Raw genomic sequence first — 20,106 nt, 5'->3', positions numbered from 1 at the left:
GCAGGTGCAGAGCCTGGCAAAGCCAGAAGGAGGGGAAGGGAAGTGACAGGAAATCCAAGGCAGAGTCTGCCCGTGCACCTGTTGCAACAGGAGTCCCCCGAAAAAGGCTTTTACTAAGAGAAATACCAATGCCCAGAGTTCTCCCCGACCCCTCGGGAGGTGGCCAGGGCCAGGGGAGAACCAAGTAGCACGCAGCCGCAGCCACGGCAACCGGGCTGGAAGGATCCAGTGCCCGGCTGGAGGAGAGTGGAAGGTGCATCTACCAGCCAAGAGAGCACCACACTCCCAGGGGCCGGTCTGCCCAATCCTGCTCCAGCCAGGACCACATCGACCTCAACAGGAGAGCACAGCCTGCTCTGAAGCCAAGGAAAAGCTCCACGCTGCTGAGTCTAGCGTGTTGTGGAAGAGACACTCACAGACAGCCCCGCCCCGCCACCCCACTGCAGCTCAGGCCCCTCCGGCTCTCGCTCAATTTTTTATTGCATTTATATATAATATATATTTAAACTTTTACAATAATTTTAACTTGATAACATCCAAGTTCAGTTTGGTTCGTTTGGTGTTTAATATATATAAAATTAGGCCTCTAAACAGTGACGGGGAACCTCCTGGCCACAGCTCCCAAAACAATAGATTTTCTTAAAAGTAACAGAAAATTAAAGGACCTTCCTTTACTCCCCTCTCCATTAAGAGGCTGATCCTACCACTCTTCCTCTGGCAAATAACTTCCCTCCGCTGGAATCCTACCAGGTAAGGACAGCAAGATCAGGGCCCTAGCTAGCTATTTGTCAAGGGGGGGGGCTGGAGAAAGGGTCAAAACCAAGTGCAAATCACTGATATGTACAAACTAGGCAAGCATCTCTTTGCAAACACCCCTGTGGCGGGGCAGGAAGTAGGCATGACGACAGGTTCTGCATGGGTGATCCAAAACACAAGCTCGGTGGAGACGTTCTAGATCAGGTGTTCCTTTCCTAGGAACCACTGGGAGGGAAAAAATAATAAAACCAACACAAAGGGAGGGAGGGAAGGCCCCAGTTTGAGAGAAGCAGAGTCAGATCTCTCGGGTGGGGGGAAAACCAAGCCAAGAGAAGCACGAGACCGTGCCCCTCAAAGCACAAGCTTGCAGAACGCCTCTCAGGCCCATACCAACAAATCTAGGAGAGGAAGGGAAAAGAAAAAACAAAAACTCCTCAACTCAACACAGGCTCAAGAGAAGCTCTTGGGAAGAGGCATGCATGGCAGCCAAGTGCACTCTTCTCCGGAAAAATCTTCTAGTACCAAAAGAACACAGGCCTCTCCACAGGCCCCCTTCCTCCAGGCAGATACACACGGGGAGACCAGGGGCTAATGCTCTGTCTCTCTCTCTCTCTGACACTCCGCCCCCTCCCCTTCCTGGCAAGGGCTCCTGAAGCCCCTAAAGCAAAGGCGAGTCCAAAGTGCATCTTGCTGAGCTGGTCACCCCAGGGACCATGGGGGGGAGGAGGAGTTGGGGGTTCCTTAACATTCCAATAAAAAGCTGAAAGTGTTTGTTAGTAGAGATTTTTTTTTTTTTGTCTCCTCCCTTCACCCCACCCTTCCAAGGGCTTTTCTGTCCGCGGTGGCCTCACGAAGGCATGCACTGCACCCGATCTGGACCCTCCTCTTCGTCGTCCGAGGTGTCAGAAGAGCTGGGGGACTCGTCCGAGTCACCGTCTGTTGCTCCGGGTTCTCTTCGGCGCTGTCAAGAACGAACAGGATGTCAGCCCCGCCCCCTCAACTAGGCCTCTCCCCTTCAGTCCAGAGCTCCGAGCCCTTTGCAAGCAGCAAGTCTTACAGAGGGCAGCCCAACGTGTAAACAAGCCAAGGAGGAGATGAGTCACAGGAGCTGGCTGGACCTTCCCATCCTCCTTAGAGAGTTAATAGCAGAGCTAGGAATAGAACCTACGAGTCCAAGCCCTGTGCTCTACACACTAGCCTACACTGCCTTCCAGAAGAAAGCGCATCCAGCCGTTACATGCCAGGAAGCTCAGACCCAATCTCCTGGGAACAGAGTCCTGGCCAGACTCATGTCAGAGTATGGGAGAAGCACGTTAGTCTTGGAACGCTAAGCAGAAAGGAGAGAGGGAGAGGATCAGCCATGTCAGAAACCACCCTGGTTCTTCTAGACTCTGCTCCCCACTAGCTGGAGTGAGACATGGACTGTACTGGTGACCTGGGAGGGAGCAACAGGAGGGCCAGATGGGCTGGCGAATGCTCAGGTCCCTCCTTGTTAGTGTTGGTCAAGGACACTCCAGAAAGCCAAGGGGTGCAGGAGGGGCACATGCAAGCAGGACGGACACCTACCCTGTGATGACGTCTCTGTCGGAGATGGTGCATGAGGAACCACAGCATGTGGCTGTCAAACAGGTCAGTGTGGTGTAAGCTGTCCTCGTCTCGCTCTCGCTTGTTCTTCTTGATCACCTAGAAATGAGAGCACCAGAGAGTGACCGGACAGCAGCGGCAGTGCAGAGACGTCACTGCCTGCCATCGCCCCCGCACCAGATCCAGCCTCTGTTTGTTCTGCGACAGAGTTCGACCCACCAAGAGGACATCAGGAGTCAGCTTGAGCAACGTGATCCAGGCAGACGATGCCAGGGAAGGCGAGCAGTCAGCAGGCCTGGCCTGCTCCAGTCAGTGCCCTTTGGGTGCCACCTAAGCCGTGGCTGGGATCGAAGTAGGCAGTGCAATAGGGCTGGGACTCTCCCTCCCAGGCTGAGGAGGCTAGCCATTAGACCAGCTACTCACACGGAGCTCCACCTTGGAGGTATCAACAGCACAGGGCAGGTCAGACTGGCCGTGGAAACACACCGCTGGAAATGCAGGGAACAGAATGGCTCTTGGAGCTGGAGCTTGTCAGATGTGCACAGTCCAGGAGCTCAGCTCAAAAAGGGATCCGTGACCGAACGCGGTCAGGCCCTTAGGTTTTACCTGTCCCCTGAGCGACTGCACTTCCAGCAGTGAAGCCCCCACAGCACATGGATGCTGATGAACGCCAGTTCCTCAACCTTCCAGGCCATCTCAACGGTTTTGGGAGATCTCCCAGCCAAACACTGCCCAGGTGCTGCCGCCTGCTATTACCTGACTTGGAAGCTACTTTGCCGTCGCCCTCGATGCTGACTAAAGGGACTAAGACATCCTAATCTGACAGACACCAGGGAAAGATGGTGATTTGGAAGGCAAAGGGGTCACTTAAGAGATGACAGAAGTGACGGGATGGATCACTTGATTCCCTGTTCTGTTCACGCCCTCTGGGGCCCTGGCATTGGCCAGTGTCGGGAGACAGGATACTGGGCTAGATGGACCTTTGGTCTGACCCAGTAGGGCCGTTCTTATGACAATTCATCCCAAGAGCCAGACAAGCAGCACACTGGCAACCAGAGGCCTAGACAGCACTAGTTAGCACCAGCTCTCACCTCCTTCAGTCCGGCGAGCTCAGTAGGTGCCTCCGCGGTCGGTGCCCAGATCTTGACATCGTGATCCAGCCCACTGGTGGCCAGGACAGGAAGGTGAGGGTGAGGCTCCAGGCAGTTTACCTGCAATGGAAACAGTCTTGCAGTGAGAGCAGGCTCACTGGAAAGCCAGCGAAGGCAGCCCGGCGGGTAGGTGAGGCACAGGACTAGGCACCACGGATCAATCCAGCACACTGTATACTGGAGATGGCACCCAGGCACAGAACCCCCAGGTCTACTCTTGGCTCTGCCGCTGGCTCACTGATCATGGGCAAATCACTTCCACTCTGTGACTTGGCTTCCTGCCCTATAAGCTGGGGACAGCACCACTCAACACGCTGCACTACAGAAAGCGCTTTGAGATCTACAGATAATCGTTAAGTATTTTGCACATTGCTGAGCACACTCATAGGCAGAATGAGCCCCACAATTATAATCAAAGATCTAGATTCTACTGCCACCTATGTTACAACCTTGCCCCATGACCCTGGCCTCTGTGCCTCAGTTTCTCCATCTGTCCTACCTTTAGAGCAGCATGAAGCTGGAGTCATTAATAGTTTGTCGAGTGCTGAAGACAAGGGAAGTGCCTGAGTTCTCAGCCCTATACAGGCATAACAAAAGTTATTCGCTCGCTGCAGCACAGAGCAGTAGCTGGCTGACTCACAAGCCTGGTGTGCTGTACCAAGGCTGTGTCACCACACTTGATTAGCAAAAAGAGATGCTGAAACAGCTACTCCTGATGTGGGAAGCAGCAAAAGGCTGCTCTGACCTTCTACTGGGATTAGTCAAGTGCCATCGTGAAAATTATTTCTAGCACACCACCATAAAAGAGGCCTACCCCCGCCCCCATCAGAGGAAGCCACTACCACTTGTGGAGCTCTGCTTCAGACCCATTCCACGGGGAAGTCTGTAGTGAAGGAGGATGTCTACTTTCTCCTAGAGCTGCTCTAGCTGAGAGTGATGAACTCACATTTCCAGACAGCGCACCCAAAAAACCGGGGAGGCGGCAGACAGAAGCGAGAGAGAAAGCGAGTGCTCAAGGGCAGTTAATGCTCGCCAATTAAGCTGTACTCGAACTGTTTGGTACATCTTAAATAATTCATAAGACGACTGAATTCAGCCGAGCAGGCATCCGAGATCGCACGTTCCGCGAGTCTGATGTGGTGACAAAGGAGGGGAAAGCTAAAACCCAGAGGAGAATATTCAACACGCCAGTGAATTAGCTCAAGAACAGGGGAGGCGAAGTACACACTGAATAGCAAATTGAAGTGTAAAAGGCAAAGCTTAATAGTTTCATGCAAGTTGCCTGGAAACGAGTCTTCTGCCCAGATCATTGGATTAAAAATTAGGCTACATGGAGACAGCAAAACACAGCTGCTTATTAGACGGTTAGCTTAACCCTAAGTGTTAAATACAGAGTACGTCCAATACTAGCTAAAAAGCGGACCCAGCATTTTAGTCTAGATGGGGCGGTGTAGCGAGAACCCCTCATTCAGTGCAAGTGACAGATGGGTCTAACTAAACAGCCCTGCTGACCAGATAGGCCCTGCTTGTCCAGACGAGTGTTGCTAGCTGGTATATTGGAAAAAGCTGAGGTGTACAAAGCAAGGAAGAAAGGCAAAGCTCAGCTACAATAGGATTTGCTTTACCCAAGAGCTTCACGCTGATTCAGAATCCACTACACACCCACTGAACACACGCCTGCGTGACTACAGGATCCACCGTGGCTGTAACACTACACAATCCACATCCAGCCGGCTGACTGGGAGCCTGCCACTATGCACGGGCAAGTCGTGAAAGCGACAACCAAGGCTCTACTTTCCAAACAAGTAAAAGCTCGTTCTAGTAACACGCATCTCCCAAGATCTCAGAGTGCAGTAATGAGCTGGTATTGACCTGGAAGAACGAGAAATGGATACCTGCACATTCACTACAAGAGCTGATCTCTGAAATGCATTCACAGTCAGCCCATTGAAAACACAGGTTTTGTATTTCAGTGAAATCAGACACCTGAAGTAGGCCTTTACACACAGGAAAAAAGCACCTCTTATTTTGCATCACTCCTATGATTTACTGCATCTGTAATTACAGCGCTAGTATTACCGGTAATAAAACACCTGACATGAACAACAAGCCAGTTTTATCAGTGAGTTTTTTTTGATTAAGTTTCCGTGATAAGTCAGAGAGCGTTTCAAACACACGGTCAGGATTCAACGTTTCTAGGAGTATTTCAATACACAGTATTTTCCTGACAGCAAAATGTATTCTGCCAAAGAACAGTGTTCACAGGCAGAAAGTCTATCACTTGGGACACTTAATACAAGCCTTGAGAAGCCACGAGAAAGTGCCTTGTAGGGAATAATCCTGTGCAGACTGAGAAGAAATGAGCCTGCCCTCCATCCCGTCCACCTGATTCAACTGCATGGCCTTGACCTACATGGGTTCTGTACCTTCTCCAGCATCTCATAGGTCAACTCTTAGGATATGTGAGCTCAATGAATCTGAAGTGACTGGCTCAGCTAGTGCACATGAAAATCGTTAGTTATGGCACATACAGAGGGCTCTGATAAGTCACTTCCCCCCCACCCCCCGTGCATTTAGAGAGCCAGCGAGGAGCAAAGAATGTATTGTTTAGGATATACGGTGCTGGAGGCCCAGTCAGACACAGGAAACAGAGGCCTGAACCATAAACCCTGAAACGTGTTCCAGCTCCGTAGCTGGCTAAGCCATCCAGAGAATAAGGCAGGAGAGATCAGTTTTCAAAACCCTTGTATTTGCACTTACTCCCGAGAATGCCCACGAGCAGGAACGACTGGGGGAGGTAAGAACAAGGAACAAGGGAGCTACAGGGAAAGCGAAGCGCACTCCTGTCTCCCACAGCTAGCTGCCGCTCCAGAGTCTCAGCACCATTAGCTAGCTGGCTGGATTCCCAGCCAATAAACCCATCTGTAGAACAGCAAGTGTCTGAGGCCAGTACAAAGCAATATGGCAGGTGTGCCACACTGAGAAAGTGGACCACGGAAACGAGTTTAGCTACAGCCCACTGGACTAGTCACCCCTCTGTAGTGCTCAGTTATCCCTTCAGGTCTGGCTTTAGCTCAATATACTACTTGTGGACACTGCCAAACACTCTGAGTGAGCTGTTCTAATCAGTTCCTGGTAATAAAACTCCTACAACACCCAGCCTCTCTCACCACATTCACAATATAATGGCACAAGGTCACCTCCCTCCCCTGGAAAGCAAAATTTAAAATATCTTTGCCAAGGACCACAGCGGAATTCTGACGGGGGACCCAAGGAAACAACTGGAAGCCAGGATACCACTTCCCTTCACCATCCTGAGGCCTTCTCTCTCAGCACAAGGTCTCACCATCCAAAGGGCCAAACTGAAAAGATCCCCAGGACAAGGCAGGCAGCCTAGTGCAGGGACAAAATCATGGAGCTGGGAACCTGGATTCCTGGGTTCTAGTCTTGGTTCTGGCACTGACTGACTGAGGGACCCTGGACAGGTCACTTCTCTCCTTGCTGGAGCTTACGCCTTTGTAAAATGGGTATAACATATACCTCAAGAGAGCTCTTGGGAGACAAATGTTAAAGCGTACAGTTCTGAGGAGAGGTGCTACCTACTGTAAAGCATCCATAATCTACGTAGGTTGGGTGTGTATTTTCAGGCTTTTAGCCGCTAGTTCGGAAGGGTTGCTGGGTGCCATCACAGCCCGATGGCTGTTATCCTCTTGTGCCGTTACTTTGTAATCTACTTACAAATCTGCCTTTCAGAGGAGATGGGTCTTAGTTGGAGAGGGGCTGCCCAACAGTATCTGCTCAGCACCAGTTCTCATTGCCATTATAATCCAGCAGCAAATTAGCATCACTCTTGGCTCTGGAAGGGAGTCCTAGGCCAGGCTCCAGCAGGAGCCATGATCAGATCCACATGGAATTTTAGGGAGAATAAAGAATGAAGGAAGCAGAAGACTCCCAGAACTAGATCTCTTGGCCATCTGATCCTGCGTGGTGCTGTCACATCTTAGGCTCACCGCGAGGATGCAGTAGGCAAAATAAAACCAACCATTCTCCTCAGCTTTCATATTGCTACCACCAGATGCAGCTCCCCAGCACAGTGCAAGGTCAGTGGTGCTGGAGACCACAGGGGCCTGAGCAGCACTGGAGTGGAACTGGACAGCTATGAAATCTGTCTCCTGGTGCCAACAGGGTCAGTGCACCAGAACACACTGCTGAATGGATGGGGGGGGGGGGGGGTCACAAAGACAAAGGGAGGTGGTGAACAGCAGCCCAGGAAACTACAGCTGGTAAGGGCAGCGAAGTAGCCAGGAGGATAAGCTGTGACACCGAAGCTCATGGGAAGGGCAGCAATTGCCTGGTTAAAGGAGCTGCTTTCGGAGGTTCTAGTTACATGGGGTCTTTGGTGCAGAAAGTCACCAAGATGCTGATCAAGCCTCAGTGGCCTGCAAGGCAGCTAAGTGTCTGCGACTCATCCAAGCTGACACAGCAAAAATCTGTGATAGAGCTGAAAACAGGACTTGGCCTGCTCCCCAGCCCCCACTACCAACTCCTTTTCTACCCACCAGCAATATCCAGGATCTCAACACTAAGCAGCAGCTCCTGTTGAGACGACCACACTGGATTCTGCTCTTCAGTGCCAGGTTTGGCTGCTTGGGCTCAGAGCTGAAGGGAGAGGAAGCACGTAGGAGACCGGTTACCACGTCACGGGGTGAACACGTTCTCCAGTGTTAAGCCTAAGGGGCCAGTTGTAGCAGCCTGCCTAAGACTGTGTCCACAAGCTACACAGGCCAGAGCAAAGAGAAAAGGAGCTGAGACCCAGGACTGGTCCTGCCTCCACCCCCTTCTCACTAAGGATTAGGATGGCAGCTGCACAGCACTTCAAGGTCAGTATACTCACATCATCATGAGGGTGTTTATACTGAAGCCACCATCTGTGACAATCTGGTCAACTGTCCTTGTAGCCAAAACGCAGAGAGTTTCTCTGATAGGGCTAAAAATGACCAATGGAACTTTGTGAAAGGGTCACTCTCATATCCAGGTATAAGAGCAAATGTAAAATTGGTGCCTGGAACATTCGATGAGGAATGGCGTTGTTTCAAGTCATCAGTGCTAGAGCCTCAGCCCTTCAAACATCATCCCTTGATCAGTGAGGAAATGCTCAAGACAGTCGTAGCTAAGAACAAAACAGCGGCTACAAAATGCAAAGCCAAATGGGTTTGACTTCCGAATGTCATGTCATTCCATTCCATCAGAAAGATCAGGAATGCTGGTGGTCAACTCAGGCAGTCAGTTTGAAACAAGCTGCCACCACCAGGCATGATCGCCACACCCTCTATTCAATTTGTGGTATTTTGGGGAGGTGGCAGCACTGGTTTGTCCAGAAGGATTGGGATGAAAGCATCAGATCGAGCCTTCAGAATCAGCTTCTTTGACAGAAAGATCATTTCAAGATGCTCCTTCATTATCTGCTGCCCGCAGTTCCTCTTCAATATGAAGAGGGGCAGAAAACTCTGGGAAGGTCTCCTTCCTTCAGCCGAGAAGAGATCCGGATCACAATCCACAGGCTGAAGCGTGCGAAGGGACCAGGTGTTTGCAATATCATCCCTGAGTTGCAAGAGCATTGTACTATGGCTGCATAGGCTGTTCCAGACCACCTGCTGCACAAACATTCCTGATGACTGAAAGAAGAGAGCAATGAGGTATTAAGCTGTTGTCAGAGCCAGGGAAAGTCTTCGCTTCCACATTAAGGTCTGGAATCAACGATGCACTTCGTGGCAAAGGCCGGGATGCTCAGCGTGGCTTTAGACCTGGTGGTTCTGCTCTCGACCAGAACTTCACCTTGAGGAAGCTTTTGGAGAGGATGGCTCAATTTAATAAGACATGTGCAGCACTTTTTATAGACTTCCATCTGGCATCTGATTCCGTGCATTGAGCAAGCGTGTGGGATCTGATGAGGTGTCTAGGCATCCCTGGGAAGACAAAGCCATTAACAGAAGAGCTCTAAAATGGAACAGAAAGTGGTGTTTGAGTCAATGCTGTGCATCTCCACGGGAGTTCGCAAGGCTGGGTTCTGTAACCATTCTTGTTCAATATCAGCATTGACTGGCTGATGGATAAGCTTGAGGAGGTAGCAATTGGTAGCTGAATACCACTGTATGTCAAGGTCCTGAATACACTGCTGACATAGTCCAGTTGGTGCAGTCTGGTGGATTGCTGTAGCTGATGGCTGATCCGGTTGGGCAAGCAGCAGTGTGCATTACTTGGGTTATTAATCCAGATAAGATGAAGTTCCTGGCTATTACCATCAAGCAGCATCCAGCTCCAGATTCCAACCAGCTCTCTAGTTATCGGTCTATGGCAACTCTCAGATACGTTGGTAGGGTTGGAGGATGGTGGAAAGATGTGGACACTTGTACAGCAGCAGCTGCCGCCATGTTTTGGGCCTTTCAGAGGCCTCTGCAGGGACGACGTGCACTTAACTTGCCATGAAGCTGTGAATCTACAGAACCACGGTTATATCAACTTAACTGTATGGAAATGAAACGTGCTGAGGAAGGCTGAAGAACACCAGGCTGATATTTTCAATTCTTGTCATGTTTGCAAGCTGCTCCATATTAAATGGCAGGACAAGATCAGAAGTGAGGATATTTAAAGCCGAACACAGAAGCCACCTTCATCAGCACTGGTTCTGTTTCCATGGCTTTCCTGGTATGGATGTATTAGAATGGAAGGTCAACGAATTCCAAAGCATGTTCACCAAGGAATGCCACTAAAAAGGCCTGCAATCACATGGCACCAACTGTTCTGATGGCACAGTAAGAATGCCAGAGATGGCCTTAAATGGAATGTCCAGCCAGACCACTGTAATGACCTAGAGAGAAATCAATATCCATGGGGCAGCACCATCTATAGCAGCGAAGGGCTGAGGGCGAGTCTCCATATTTGTAAGACAGAAGGCAACAGAGGGCTGCCCAGCTCTGTAAGAGATCCTTGGGGAGAAGATGCTACATAACTGCAGAGTATTACTATGTGGGTCTCACACCAGCAGCCTAGCAGTTAAGACAATCCCAACGACCTAGGATAAATTAGGCCAGTGCTCTGTCTGCAGTAAGGTTAGGGGCAGTCAAAGCAACAGGGAGAAAAGGTGAAAGATCCCTTGTAATTTACAGCCTCAAAGCAGCTGCCTCCACTGAGGATTAGAGGACTTGCTGCCCTGCTGGTGAACAGTGACAAGCCCCCAGCTGGGCAGGAGCTCAGAGCAATTCGCTGGCCAAGACAGTGCTAATTGGTAGCAGAGGAAAGACCATTTATAAACAGAGTTGGTTCAGCATTGGAGCAAATAGTTCTGCTCCTACCAGGAGCTCTGATTAAGGCTCAACATGGACAGACCAATAAAAGTATCACAGGAGTTTCCAACCATGGTCATGTAGGTTTTGGGGCTTGTTTTTTGCAGGGAGGGCAGGGGTGGGGTGGGGGAGTACGGTGCGGTGCAGTACAGTGGGCACCCTTGCTGCTAGAAAACAACATGGTGTAGCTAGAGGAGCTCTGGGAAAGAATTCTGGAGCCCCGTTCAAAATACAGAACCCAGAGAATCCACTGTGCTCTGCATGCTCAGACCTCCATAATTAAAGTACTGATGAACGGTGCTAGGTTGAAAGCTCCCGGAAAGTGACCTGGAGGGACGTTCTAGGCTGTCACTGCTAAGATTGGCACTAACTGGCCCTTGTTGCCATTCCTGTTCGAGTACCACTACCAACCCGCTCCCTGCACATACAATGCAGCAAGATAGATCTAAAGTCCCCAGTAGGAACCCCCGGTTTCCTTAATCAGCAGCAGAAGCCACATCATGCTTGGGAGAATCACAAATGGAAGGAATGCAGTAGCGGCGACCCAGCCAGGAACTAGCCTGTGTGTTGACTACAGACTCCTCCATAGCTAGGGCATCTGACACTGTGCAGCAATGCACAGTCTGGCTCCAAAACCTGGTATCAGCCCCAAGTCCCTGGTTGCTCAGGCTCAGCCCTCTACCAGAACAGTTATGGACCCTTCCTACCTCGGCTCGGAGTCACAGCGAAGACATGCTAATAAACTTGTATTGTGAGCTGGGACTGAATGACTGAGCCCAACGGGGCACAATGTCTATCTGCAATCACAGCAATTTGCTAGGCCCATGGAACTGGAACTTGCTCCTAGCTGCTGCCGCCTTATGCACTGACGCCACCATTGGCAATTGCATGGCCAGATGGAGAATGTTTGTTGTCAGTGGTGAGGTACGGCCAGGATTCCAACGCTCCCTGGAACAATCCTGCTCTGAAAATTGCATGTTTTCTTGAGTGGTTCCCAGTGACCCATGGTTAAACCACAGGATAAATAACAGTGTAGCTGTAAATGCAGCTCTACTAACCTGCCTCTGAAACAGAACCCACCGACAGATGAGTTTCATGGCTTTTAGGCAGAGCTGCGCAGATTGGCTATTGGGCAACAGGGCGGAGATAGCATTTGAGAAAGTTACTTCTGGTAAATTTCTCATACTCCTGGTTGGCGACACTGCCCAGGTAAGTGTAGTTACTTTGATTACTATTGGTTACGCAACTTTTAAATATTTCTGACTTTCCCTCATTGATGCGGTTGCATGTCACTCCGTTTGACTGCATTAACCTTCTCTCTCACCGAGCCCAGCACAGCTGTCTGTGCTGCTGACACCACCAAGATGGCTGAAATACATCCCTCAAGACAGGAAGCTTGTGCAGGAAATATTGATGGCATGTGACTTCACAGGCTTTGGCAAGGGGCTCTAGTCAAGAGGACAATGGACTGGGAGTCCAAAGACCCAAGTTCTATTCCCAGCTCTCTGACTTACTGTGTGAACTTAGGTAAGTTACTTCCTCTCTGGACACTAGTTTCCCTAGTGTGTAAAATGAGGACAATGATACTTCTGCTACTTTTTGAAGCACTTTAAGAGCCACAGAGGGAAAAAGTGTCAAGTGATGAAAACCCAGCTGTGGAGGCACGTAGAATAGGAGGTGGGGCCTTGCTCTTGCATGTGGGGATAAGATTTTGTTTGGAGTATGGGAGGAAAGGTAGGTTAATAAAGCACTATTCTAAGAGTCAACATTCTGGGTTATGTCAATCATGTGGGGTAGCAGGATCTATCCGACAACAGCCAGAATTACTCCATGTCCCTAAAACAGCTTGAGTGTCAGGTTTGAATGAGATACAATTCTTTCACATCCCAGTCCCTAGATAAAGGAGGAGCAGGAATCAGGGCCAAGACTTGAAATCAGGGGTGGGCAAACTTTTTGGCCCAAGGGCCACATCTGGGTATGGAAATTGTATGGTGGGCCATGAATGCTCACAAAATTGGTGGTTGGGGTGCAGGAGGGGGTGAGGGCTCAGGCTGAGGGCGCGGGCTCTGGGGTGGGGCTGGGGATGAGCGGTTTGGAGGGCAGGAGGGTGCTCCAGGCTGGGACCGAGTGGTTTGGAGGGCAGGAGGGGGAAAATCAGGACTGGAGCAAGGAGTTGGGGGGCAGGAGGGGGAAAATCAGGACTGGAGCAAGGAGTTGGGGGGCAGGAGGGAGTCAGGGGTCAGGCAGCACTTATCTGAAGTAGCTCCGAGCAGCAGGCTTCGGCTCCTATGCAGACACACTGCCCCATCTGCTGGCATCGCCCATGCAGCTCCCATTGGCCATGGTGGGGGCAGTGTGCAGAGCCTCCTGGCTGCCCCTATACGTAGGAGCCGGAGGGGGAACATGTCCCTGCTTCCAGGAGCAGTGCAGAGCGGGGCAAGGTCCCGCGCCCCAACTGGAGCATCGGATCTCGCTCCCTCACAGAAGCTCGAGGGCCAGATTAAAGCTTTTGGAGGGTCGGAGAGAGTCCCCAGGCCATAGTCTGCCCACCTCTGCTTTAAATCATACTATACCAGTGATTTACAAGCTTCAGATGATTTCTGGACACTGCCACCATGATCAACTCAAGAGTACTTGATTTGGCCTTTATCAGGAGCATAGGAAGAGAATGAGTCTTTTCCCTACCTAGCTGCTCTAATGCATCATGCCACAATGTAATGTCAGTTCAGAAGCAGAGCTGATGGACTCTTGGGAGAGCTTCTGTCAGGTGCTATGCACGACATGGCCTGGGGGAAGGGAACGCTGCTCAGTGACTCACAGGACTCTAGCAAGAGAAAGGGCGATTAGAAGGGCAACAAAAGCGATTAACAGTATGAAACAGCTTCTATATGAGGGGAGATTAAAAAGAATGGGACTGTTCAGCCTGGAAAAGAGATGACTAAAGGCGGGGGGAGAAGAGGATCGAGGGCTAGAAAATCCTGAACGGTGTGAAGAAAGTACGTGTTATTTACTTCTTCACATGACACAGGAACCAAGGGTCACCAAATGAAATTAACAGGCAACAGGTTTAAAACAAACGTAAGGATGTACTTCACACAACGTACAATCACGCTGTGGAACTGCTTGCCAGGGGTGTTGTGAAGGCCAAGACTATAACTGGGTTCAAAAAAGAATTAGGCAAGTTCCTGGAGTCCATCAATAGCGATTATCCAAGATGGTCAGGGATGCAACCCCATGCTCTGAGTGTCCCTAGCCTCAGACTGCCAGTGCTGGGAATGGGCGACGGGGGATGGATCACTTGACAATTACCTGGTCTGTTCACTCCTTCTGAGACACATGGCATTGGCATTGGTCTCGATAGAACATTAGTCTACCCAGTATGGCCATTCTTATGTAGAGGGTCAAAGAGCTGCATTTACTGTTAAAACTGACATCTCAGAGTGCTTCACAAAAGTGAACAAATTCCCCATTGCAGACCCATGCGAGTGCCTTGTACATCAGTGGCAGAATTAGCTATAAAACCCAGGTCTCCCAACTCCCATTCTGCCCTCACCACTAAGAAGAGAATCCATGAGTCACAACTCCCAGCTCGCTATCTAAAGCGGTGGGAGCCCAAAGGATTGCGGACGAGAGATGGCTTTGCAGCACGGCTGTGGAGCCTGGCACATACAACAGAAGAGGGCACTCACCACTCCTCCTTTATCGCCCTCCATGAACTGCACAATCTGGCAGGATGACTTCTCCCACAGGAAGATGTGTCCACAGTCACTGCCACTCACCACGAACTCACTCTTCGGGCCGTAGAAATTAACACCCTTCACTGAAAGGAGAGAGATTTCAAGCAGAGAGCTCAAGGACAGCTCCAAAGTCCACGCAGCTCTCCCTGCGACATTTGTTTACTTTGCACCTGGCTGACAAGAAGTTTCCAAGGTTACCGGCGTGGATTTGTTCATTCCCCCCACATACACACACTGGCTCTCACTGTACAAGCACAAGAATTGATTTTAACATGTGAATTTGGTGCTTGTGAACTAAAGGACTAAGAACGAGGCAGTAACAGACACTGACCGTATTCCCCCCACAGCTCTACCGATGCCCCCCAGTTCAAAACCGCACTGTCCACCAAACCTCTTCAGAGTGGAGATTGCAGAGTTAGCGATCATGAAAGACCTCAGTTTAAAAGCCTCAGAGGTTAAGCGTCCCTGCCACTTAAGAAGCCAAGGAGTTTGTGCATGCTCATTAGTGAACACTATCAGGGAGGAAGGAGACAGAGGTGCCTATTAATGGCTTATTCTCACCTGTGGCACTATTGCGATGTCCCTTGTATCTCTTGACGTACTCTGCCCCGTCGCTGTGAGAAGAGTTGAAGAGATAGATGTCTTCGTCATTGTAGCTGGCCAAGAGATCTGCCACAGAACAAGAGACGCGCACACAGGATCATTAGCATCTGCCTGTGGATTCTAACATGCTAGACAGTCTCTGCCCTGAGATAAAGGCTAGGATGGGCAAGTGATACCGCAGCTTATGCCTGCACACCTTCCAGGAGCCCCCACCCAAGCAAACTCCACTACAGCCCAAGTGCCAGGGCTGATCTTAGAGCTTGTCAAGAAGGTAGGCCGATGTCCTTCTCATTTTATATTCAGGGATGAGGCAGGATTAAGTGACTCATCCTGGAGCACAGAGACTCTGACTCAGCTGCACACAGAACCTAGATCCCATAAGCCCTTACTGCAGTCACTAGCATACAGTGCGCCGCCCCACCCCCCCGTAGCAGATGTCTGTGGCTGTGCGGTCCTAGCTTTGGGGTGTGTTTCTCCCCTCCCAACACTTCTTCCTTTAGGACAACAGCTCAAGCTGCTACACACACCCAAGAAGTCCAAACAGGGAGGCTTCAACTCAAGGACATGATGTCCTCACTGCTCAGCACCTTAATGAGCAGGAGCAGGACCCCACAGCAGCAGAGGGAGGTGGCAGCAGGACCGGCTCTAAAGACCTAGTGCTTTACATACCTGATCCATCATGGCTGTACACGAGACAGGTGATGTTAGCTTTGGACTCGCTGTTTACCTAAAAGCAAGGGGGAAGGACCAGACAGCTCTAGTCAGACTTCCTTTGCTCAGAGGCTCCCAAATGCTAATTCGGCGATGACTATACTCCATTACGGTGGTGCCTGACAGCGACTGGCTGTGTTCTACAACAGACCTCACAACGGGGCCTGTTTCTCTCCAGACCCAGGCAGCGTTCATTCAAGGGGTGAAACACACCATACAGTTGTTGGGTTTTGCTCCATAATTTTTTATATAGGAGGTCTCTGAAATTGGGCTCTGGGTGTAATTTTTCTTGGCAACCCTACTTTTCCCCACCAGACTCTACAGTACAGAGAATCTTGAGTAGATCTGGAACAACACTTCATAGATTTAGGGACCCTTTTCTGCTGCTCTTCACATAACTGAATGGTTATGTGCTATGCACGCAAACCTGACTGGTTGGGGCTGGGAACATGCAAGCGTGATTGATAAGGGCTGGGCACACAATACCTTCTCTATCAGAGCTATGTTTTTCTGTTAATTTTCTCTTGCGGAGATGGGCTCGTGCACAGCTAGTGGAGAACATTTTAGCCACCAGCAGCTGCACTTCTGCCCACTGCAGATGTGCAGCCCCCTCGAAACCCAACCCTCAATCATTAAAAACCTAGGAAACCAATATGAACAAGCTGCTTTGTTGTAAAGCAATTAGGGCTGCTACACGCCCACTCACCCCAAACCTGGCAAACCCACAAGGACAAGGAAATGAAGAGTTTGCCACCTAACAGAACATAACTTCTACTGACTCATCCATAGGCACACACCTTCCCAGGCCACCTGCAGCGTACAGAGAGTGTACGGGATACTGCAGGCCATGGTTGAGGAATAGCCCTCACCCCCGTAAGCTGGGGGAAGGAATTCCAATACACTATGAAAGCAGCTTCCTACCAGGTGGTGAGGGCAGAATTTCTTAAGCACGCCATTGTTTTCATTTTCATCTATTTTCCGCTGATCATAAATCCTAGATGAAGACAGAAAGCCGGTAAGATTAATGCCAAATTCAAACACACGAAAAGCTCTTGCACGAATTAAGTGCTTTTCTGCAAATGAGTTTTCAAGTGCCCTACAGCTTCTAACTATGCAGATTAGATGTATCTAAGTCACTTCACCCTCGATTAAATGCACCATCTCCGAGATGGAATGTGGCAGCTGTTTAAGACTGCAGTCAACTGAAACTCTATAGAGGGAACGTAGGTAAAATGCAAGTATCAGAACTGGGATTTGGCCATGACACAGGCTGACACAATAGCTCTTGCGAGTAGAGCCATGTGATCTTTAACAACAATGAGAGGTTGGAGCCTTAGATCTGAGTCTCATCTGACAGAAAGCAACACCTGCAGCTTACTGTCACCTTACATCACGCTGGAGCAGTTACATTTGTACCTACTACACCCCAGAGAGTTTTAGCTGAACAGCGGACAGGGGAGAGAATGTAGGGAGAAGATAGGCAAGGAAGAAAACAGGTTTTCAGCTGAGATTTGATGCGACTCAGAGACACCATGTGGCAAGAGACAAGATTGTATCTCCTGCCAGCTGGAACAAAGAGAAAAAGGCTCTGACCCTGAAAAGGGGGACAGAGGTGGCTAGTGCTAGCTGAGCACGGGAAGGGAATTCAACAGGAAAAACCCCTGGGTTGTGGAGTAAGTCTGGGGCAAGCAGGAGTGGTGAGCCTGAGGAGGACAGGACGAGGCTGTGCATAAATTGTGGAACAAGATTTACAAAACAAAACCACTAATAAATTAAACACCACAAAATAATCAGGGCCAGCTGGTATCACAAGAGTTCTGAAGGAACTCCTATGAAAATATAGAACTACTAACTGTAGTGGTTTGTAACCCGTCATTTACATCAGTCTCTGTACCAGATGACTGGAGGATAGCTAATGTGATGCCAATTTTTTAAAAAAGCTCCAGAGGTGATCCTGGCAATCACAGACTGGTAATCCTAACTTCACTACCAGACAAACTGATTGAAACTATATGAAGAACAGAATCAGCTGCCACACGAACACGATTTGTTGGGAGAAGAGTCACAGTTTTTGTAAAGGGAAATCATGCCTCGTCAATCTGTTAGAATTCTTTGAGGGGTCAACAAACTTGAGTAAGGATGATCCAGTAGATACAGTGTCCTTGGACTATCAGAAAGGCTTTGACAAGGTTCCTCACCAAAGGCTCTTAAGCAAAGTAAGCTGTCACGGGGTAAGAGGGAAGGTCCTCTCATGAATCAGTAACTAGGTAAAAGATATGAAACAAAAGGGTAGGAAGAAATGGTCAGTTTTCACAGTGGAGAGAGGTAAATAGTAGGGTTCCCCAAGGATCTGTACTGGACCAGTGCAGTTCAAGACATCCATATATGATCTAGAAAAAGGGGCAGAGGTGGCGAAGTTTGCAGTCAATATAAAATTACTCAAAGATAAGTCCAAAGCAGACTGAGGCATTACAATGGGCTCTCCCAAAACTGGAAGACTGGACAACAAAATGGCAAATTAAAATCAACTTTGTAGATGAAAGCAATGCACATTAGAAAACATAATCCCAGCTCTGCATACAGAAAGATGGGCTCTAAATCAGCTGTTACCATGCAAGATCTTGGAGTCATTGCAGATCGTTCTCTGAAAAACATCTGCTCAGCGTGCAGCAGCAGACAAAAAAAAAACTAATAGAACATTAGGAACGAGTAGGAGATAGAGAAGACAGAAAATACGCCACTACATAAATCCATGGTCCGCCCACACCTTGAGTACTCTGTGCAGTTCTAGTTGCCCCATCTCAAAAGAGAGATTAGAATAGGAAAAAGTACAGAGAAGGGCAACAAGAATTATGAGTATGGAACAGCTTCCATACAAGGAGAGATTGAAAAGACTGGGACTATACAGCTAAGAAAAGAGAACTGAGGGGGGAATATGCTAGAGGTTTATACAATCATGAATGCTGTGCAGAAAACAATAAGGAATGTTATTTACTCCTTCACATAACATATGACCCAGAGATCGCCCAATGAAATTGACAGAAGATTTAAAACAAAAGGAAGTCCTTCTTCACACAATGCACAGTCAACCTGTGGAACTTGTTGCCATAGGATGAGGTGAAGGCCAAAAGTATAACTTGGTTCAAAAAAAAGGAATCAGGTAAGTTCATGGGGACAGGTTTATCAAGGGCTATTAGCCAAGATGGTCAGGGATGCAGTCCCATGCTCTGAGCGTCCCTAAACCACTGACAGCTAGAAGCTGGGACTGAACACTGGCGTATGGATCACTCTATAAAATGTCCTATTCTGTTGATTTCCTCTGAAATATCTGGCACCAGCCGCTGTCAGAAGATGGGATTCTAGGCTAGATGGACCATTGGTTTGACCCAGCGTAGCTGTTCTGATGCTCTTAGGGTGAGGCTGCATGTAAACAGGCAGCTTCAAATGTGACACATTCACTTTAGTGTTTAACTTCTGTGAGTTCTGAGGAGAGACGGGTTGATTTGTGCTCTTGTGCAGTGAAAGCTCTTGGAGAGATTTAGATGAAGGGAGTAACAGTCATACAAGCAGGAACTCGTGTTTTAAATACAGCAGATTCAAAGCACTTGAGTGTAAGAACATGGGAACTGCCAGACCTAATCACAGTGATCCTCCTAGTCCAGCATCTTGTTGGACAGCGACTAGAAAAAGATGCTTCCGAGGAAGGCACCAGCAGACTAATAATAGAAGAACCAGCTTGTAATGGCAGTTTGCTTTCAACCCATCAGGAGAGATTGGTTTATGCTCCAAAGCAGGTGAGTTTATAACCCCAAACAATGTAACTGTAGATGTCATCATCCGTATTAAAAAAAAGCATCTAATCCCTTTCTGACTCCTACTGATCCTCCCTGGTCCCAGTGATGCCCTGTGGAAGCAGCAATGTCCATGAAGCACCACAGAGTGTGTTAGAAGACTATGGAAGGGATGTAATTACAGGAGTCTTCAGAGCTCCTCTGCTTTCTCCAGGGCACTGATCACACCCATAAGACAAATGCCCTAGCCCAATATGGAGCAGTGACTCTGCCTCTCTTGTATCTTCTGGAGACAGACTTACCTGACAAACTGATCCCTGCCACCCACAGCAAACTGGTGCGTATTAGAGGGATTCACATAAATGGTGTAGAGACCCACTTTCTTTTCTTTCTCCTTTGTCACAACCAGTTTCCTTTAAAGAGGAGGAAA

At 49.2% G+C, this 20,106-nt stretch overlaps 1 protein-coding gene across 5 annotated transcripts in view; it reads right to left on the bottom strand.

The window, feature by feature from the left end:
* Positions 1-462: 462 nt before the first annotated feature.
* The window catches only part of DCAF8 (DDB1 and CUL4 associated factor 8), a 46,670-nt gene continuing 27,026 nt past the window's right edge, over positions 463-20,106 (bottom strand). For all 5 annotated transcript variants that reach the window (XM_050929850.1, XM_050929852.1, XM_050929851.1 and 2 more), the window contains 8 exons: positions 19,979-20,089; positions 16,807-16,879; positions 15,844-15,901; positions 15,133-15,240; positions 14,524-14,654; positions 3,432-3,551; positions 2,323-2,439; positions 463-1,717 (listed from right to left, as the gene is read on the bottom strand). In XM_050929850.1, the coding sequence (XP_050785807.1) occupies positions 1,604-1,717; positions 2,323-2,439; positions 3,432-3,551; positions 14,524-14,654; positions 15,133-15,240; positions 15,844-15,901; positions 16,807-16,879; positions 19,979-20,089 (832 nt within the window). In that variant the 3' untranslated portion in view covers positions 463-1,603. The remainder of the gene's footprint in view (positions 1,718-2,322; positions 2,440-3,431; positions 3,552-14,523; positions 14,655-15,132; positions 15,241-15,843; positions 15,902-16,806; positions 16,880-19,978; positions 20,090-20,106) is intronic.

The sequence above is a fragment of the Gopherus flavomarginatus genome, chromosome 20, assembly GCF_025201925.1.
Source record: "Gopherus flavomarginatus isolate rGopFla2 chromosome 20, rGopFla2.mat.asm, whole genome shotgun sequence".
NCBI lineage: Eukaryota > Metazoa > Chordata > Testudines > Testudinidae > Gopherus > Gopherus flavomarginatus.
The sequence above is the reverse complement of the archived record's forward strand: the minus strand, read 5'-3'. Positions and strand labels throughout refer to the sequence as shown.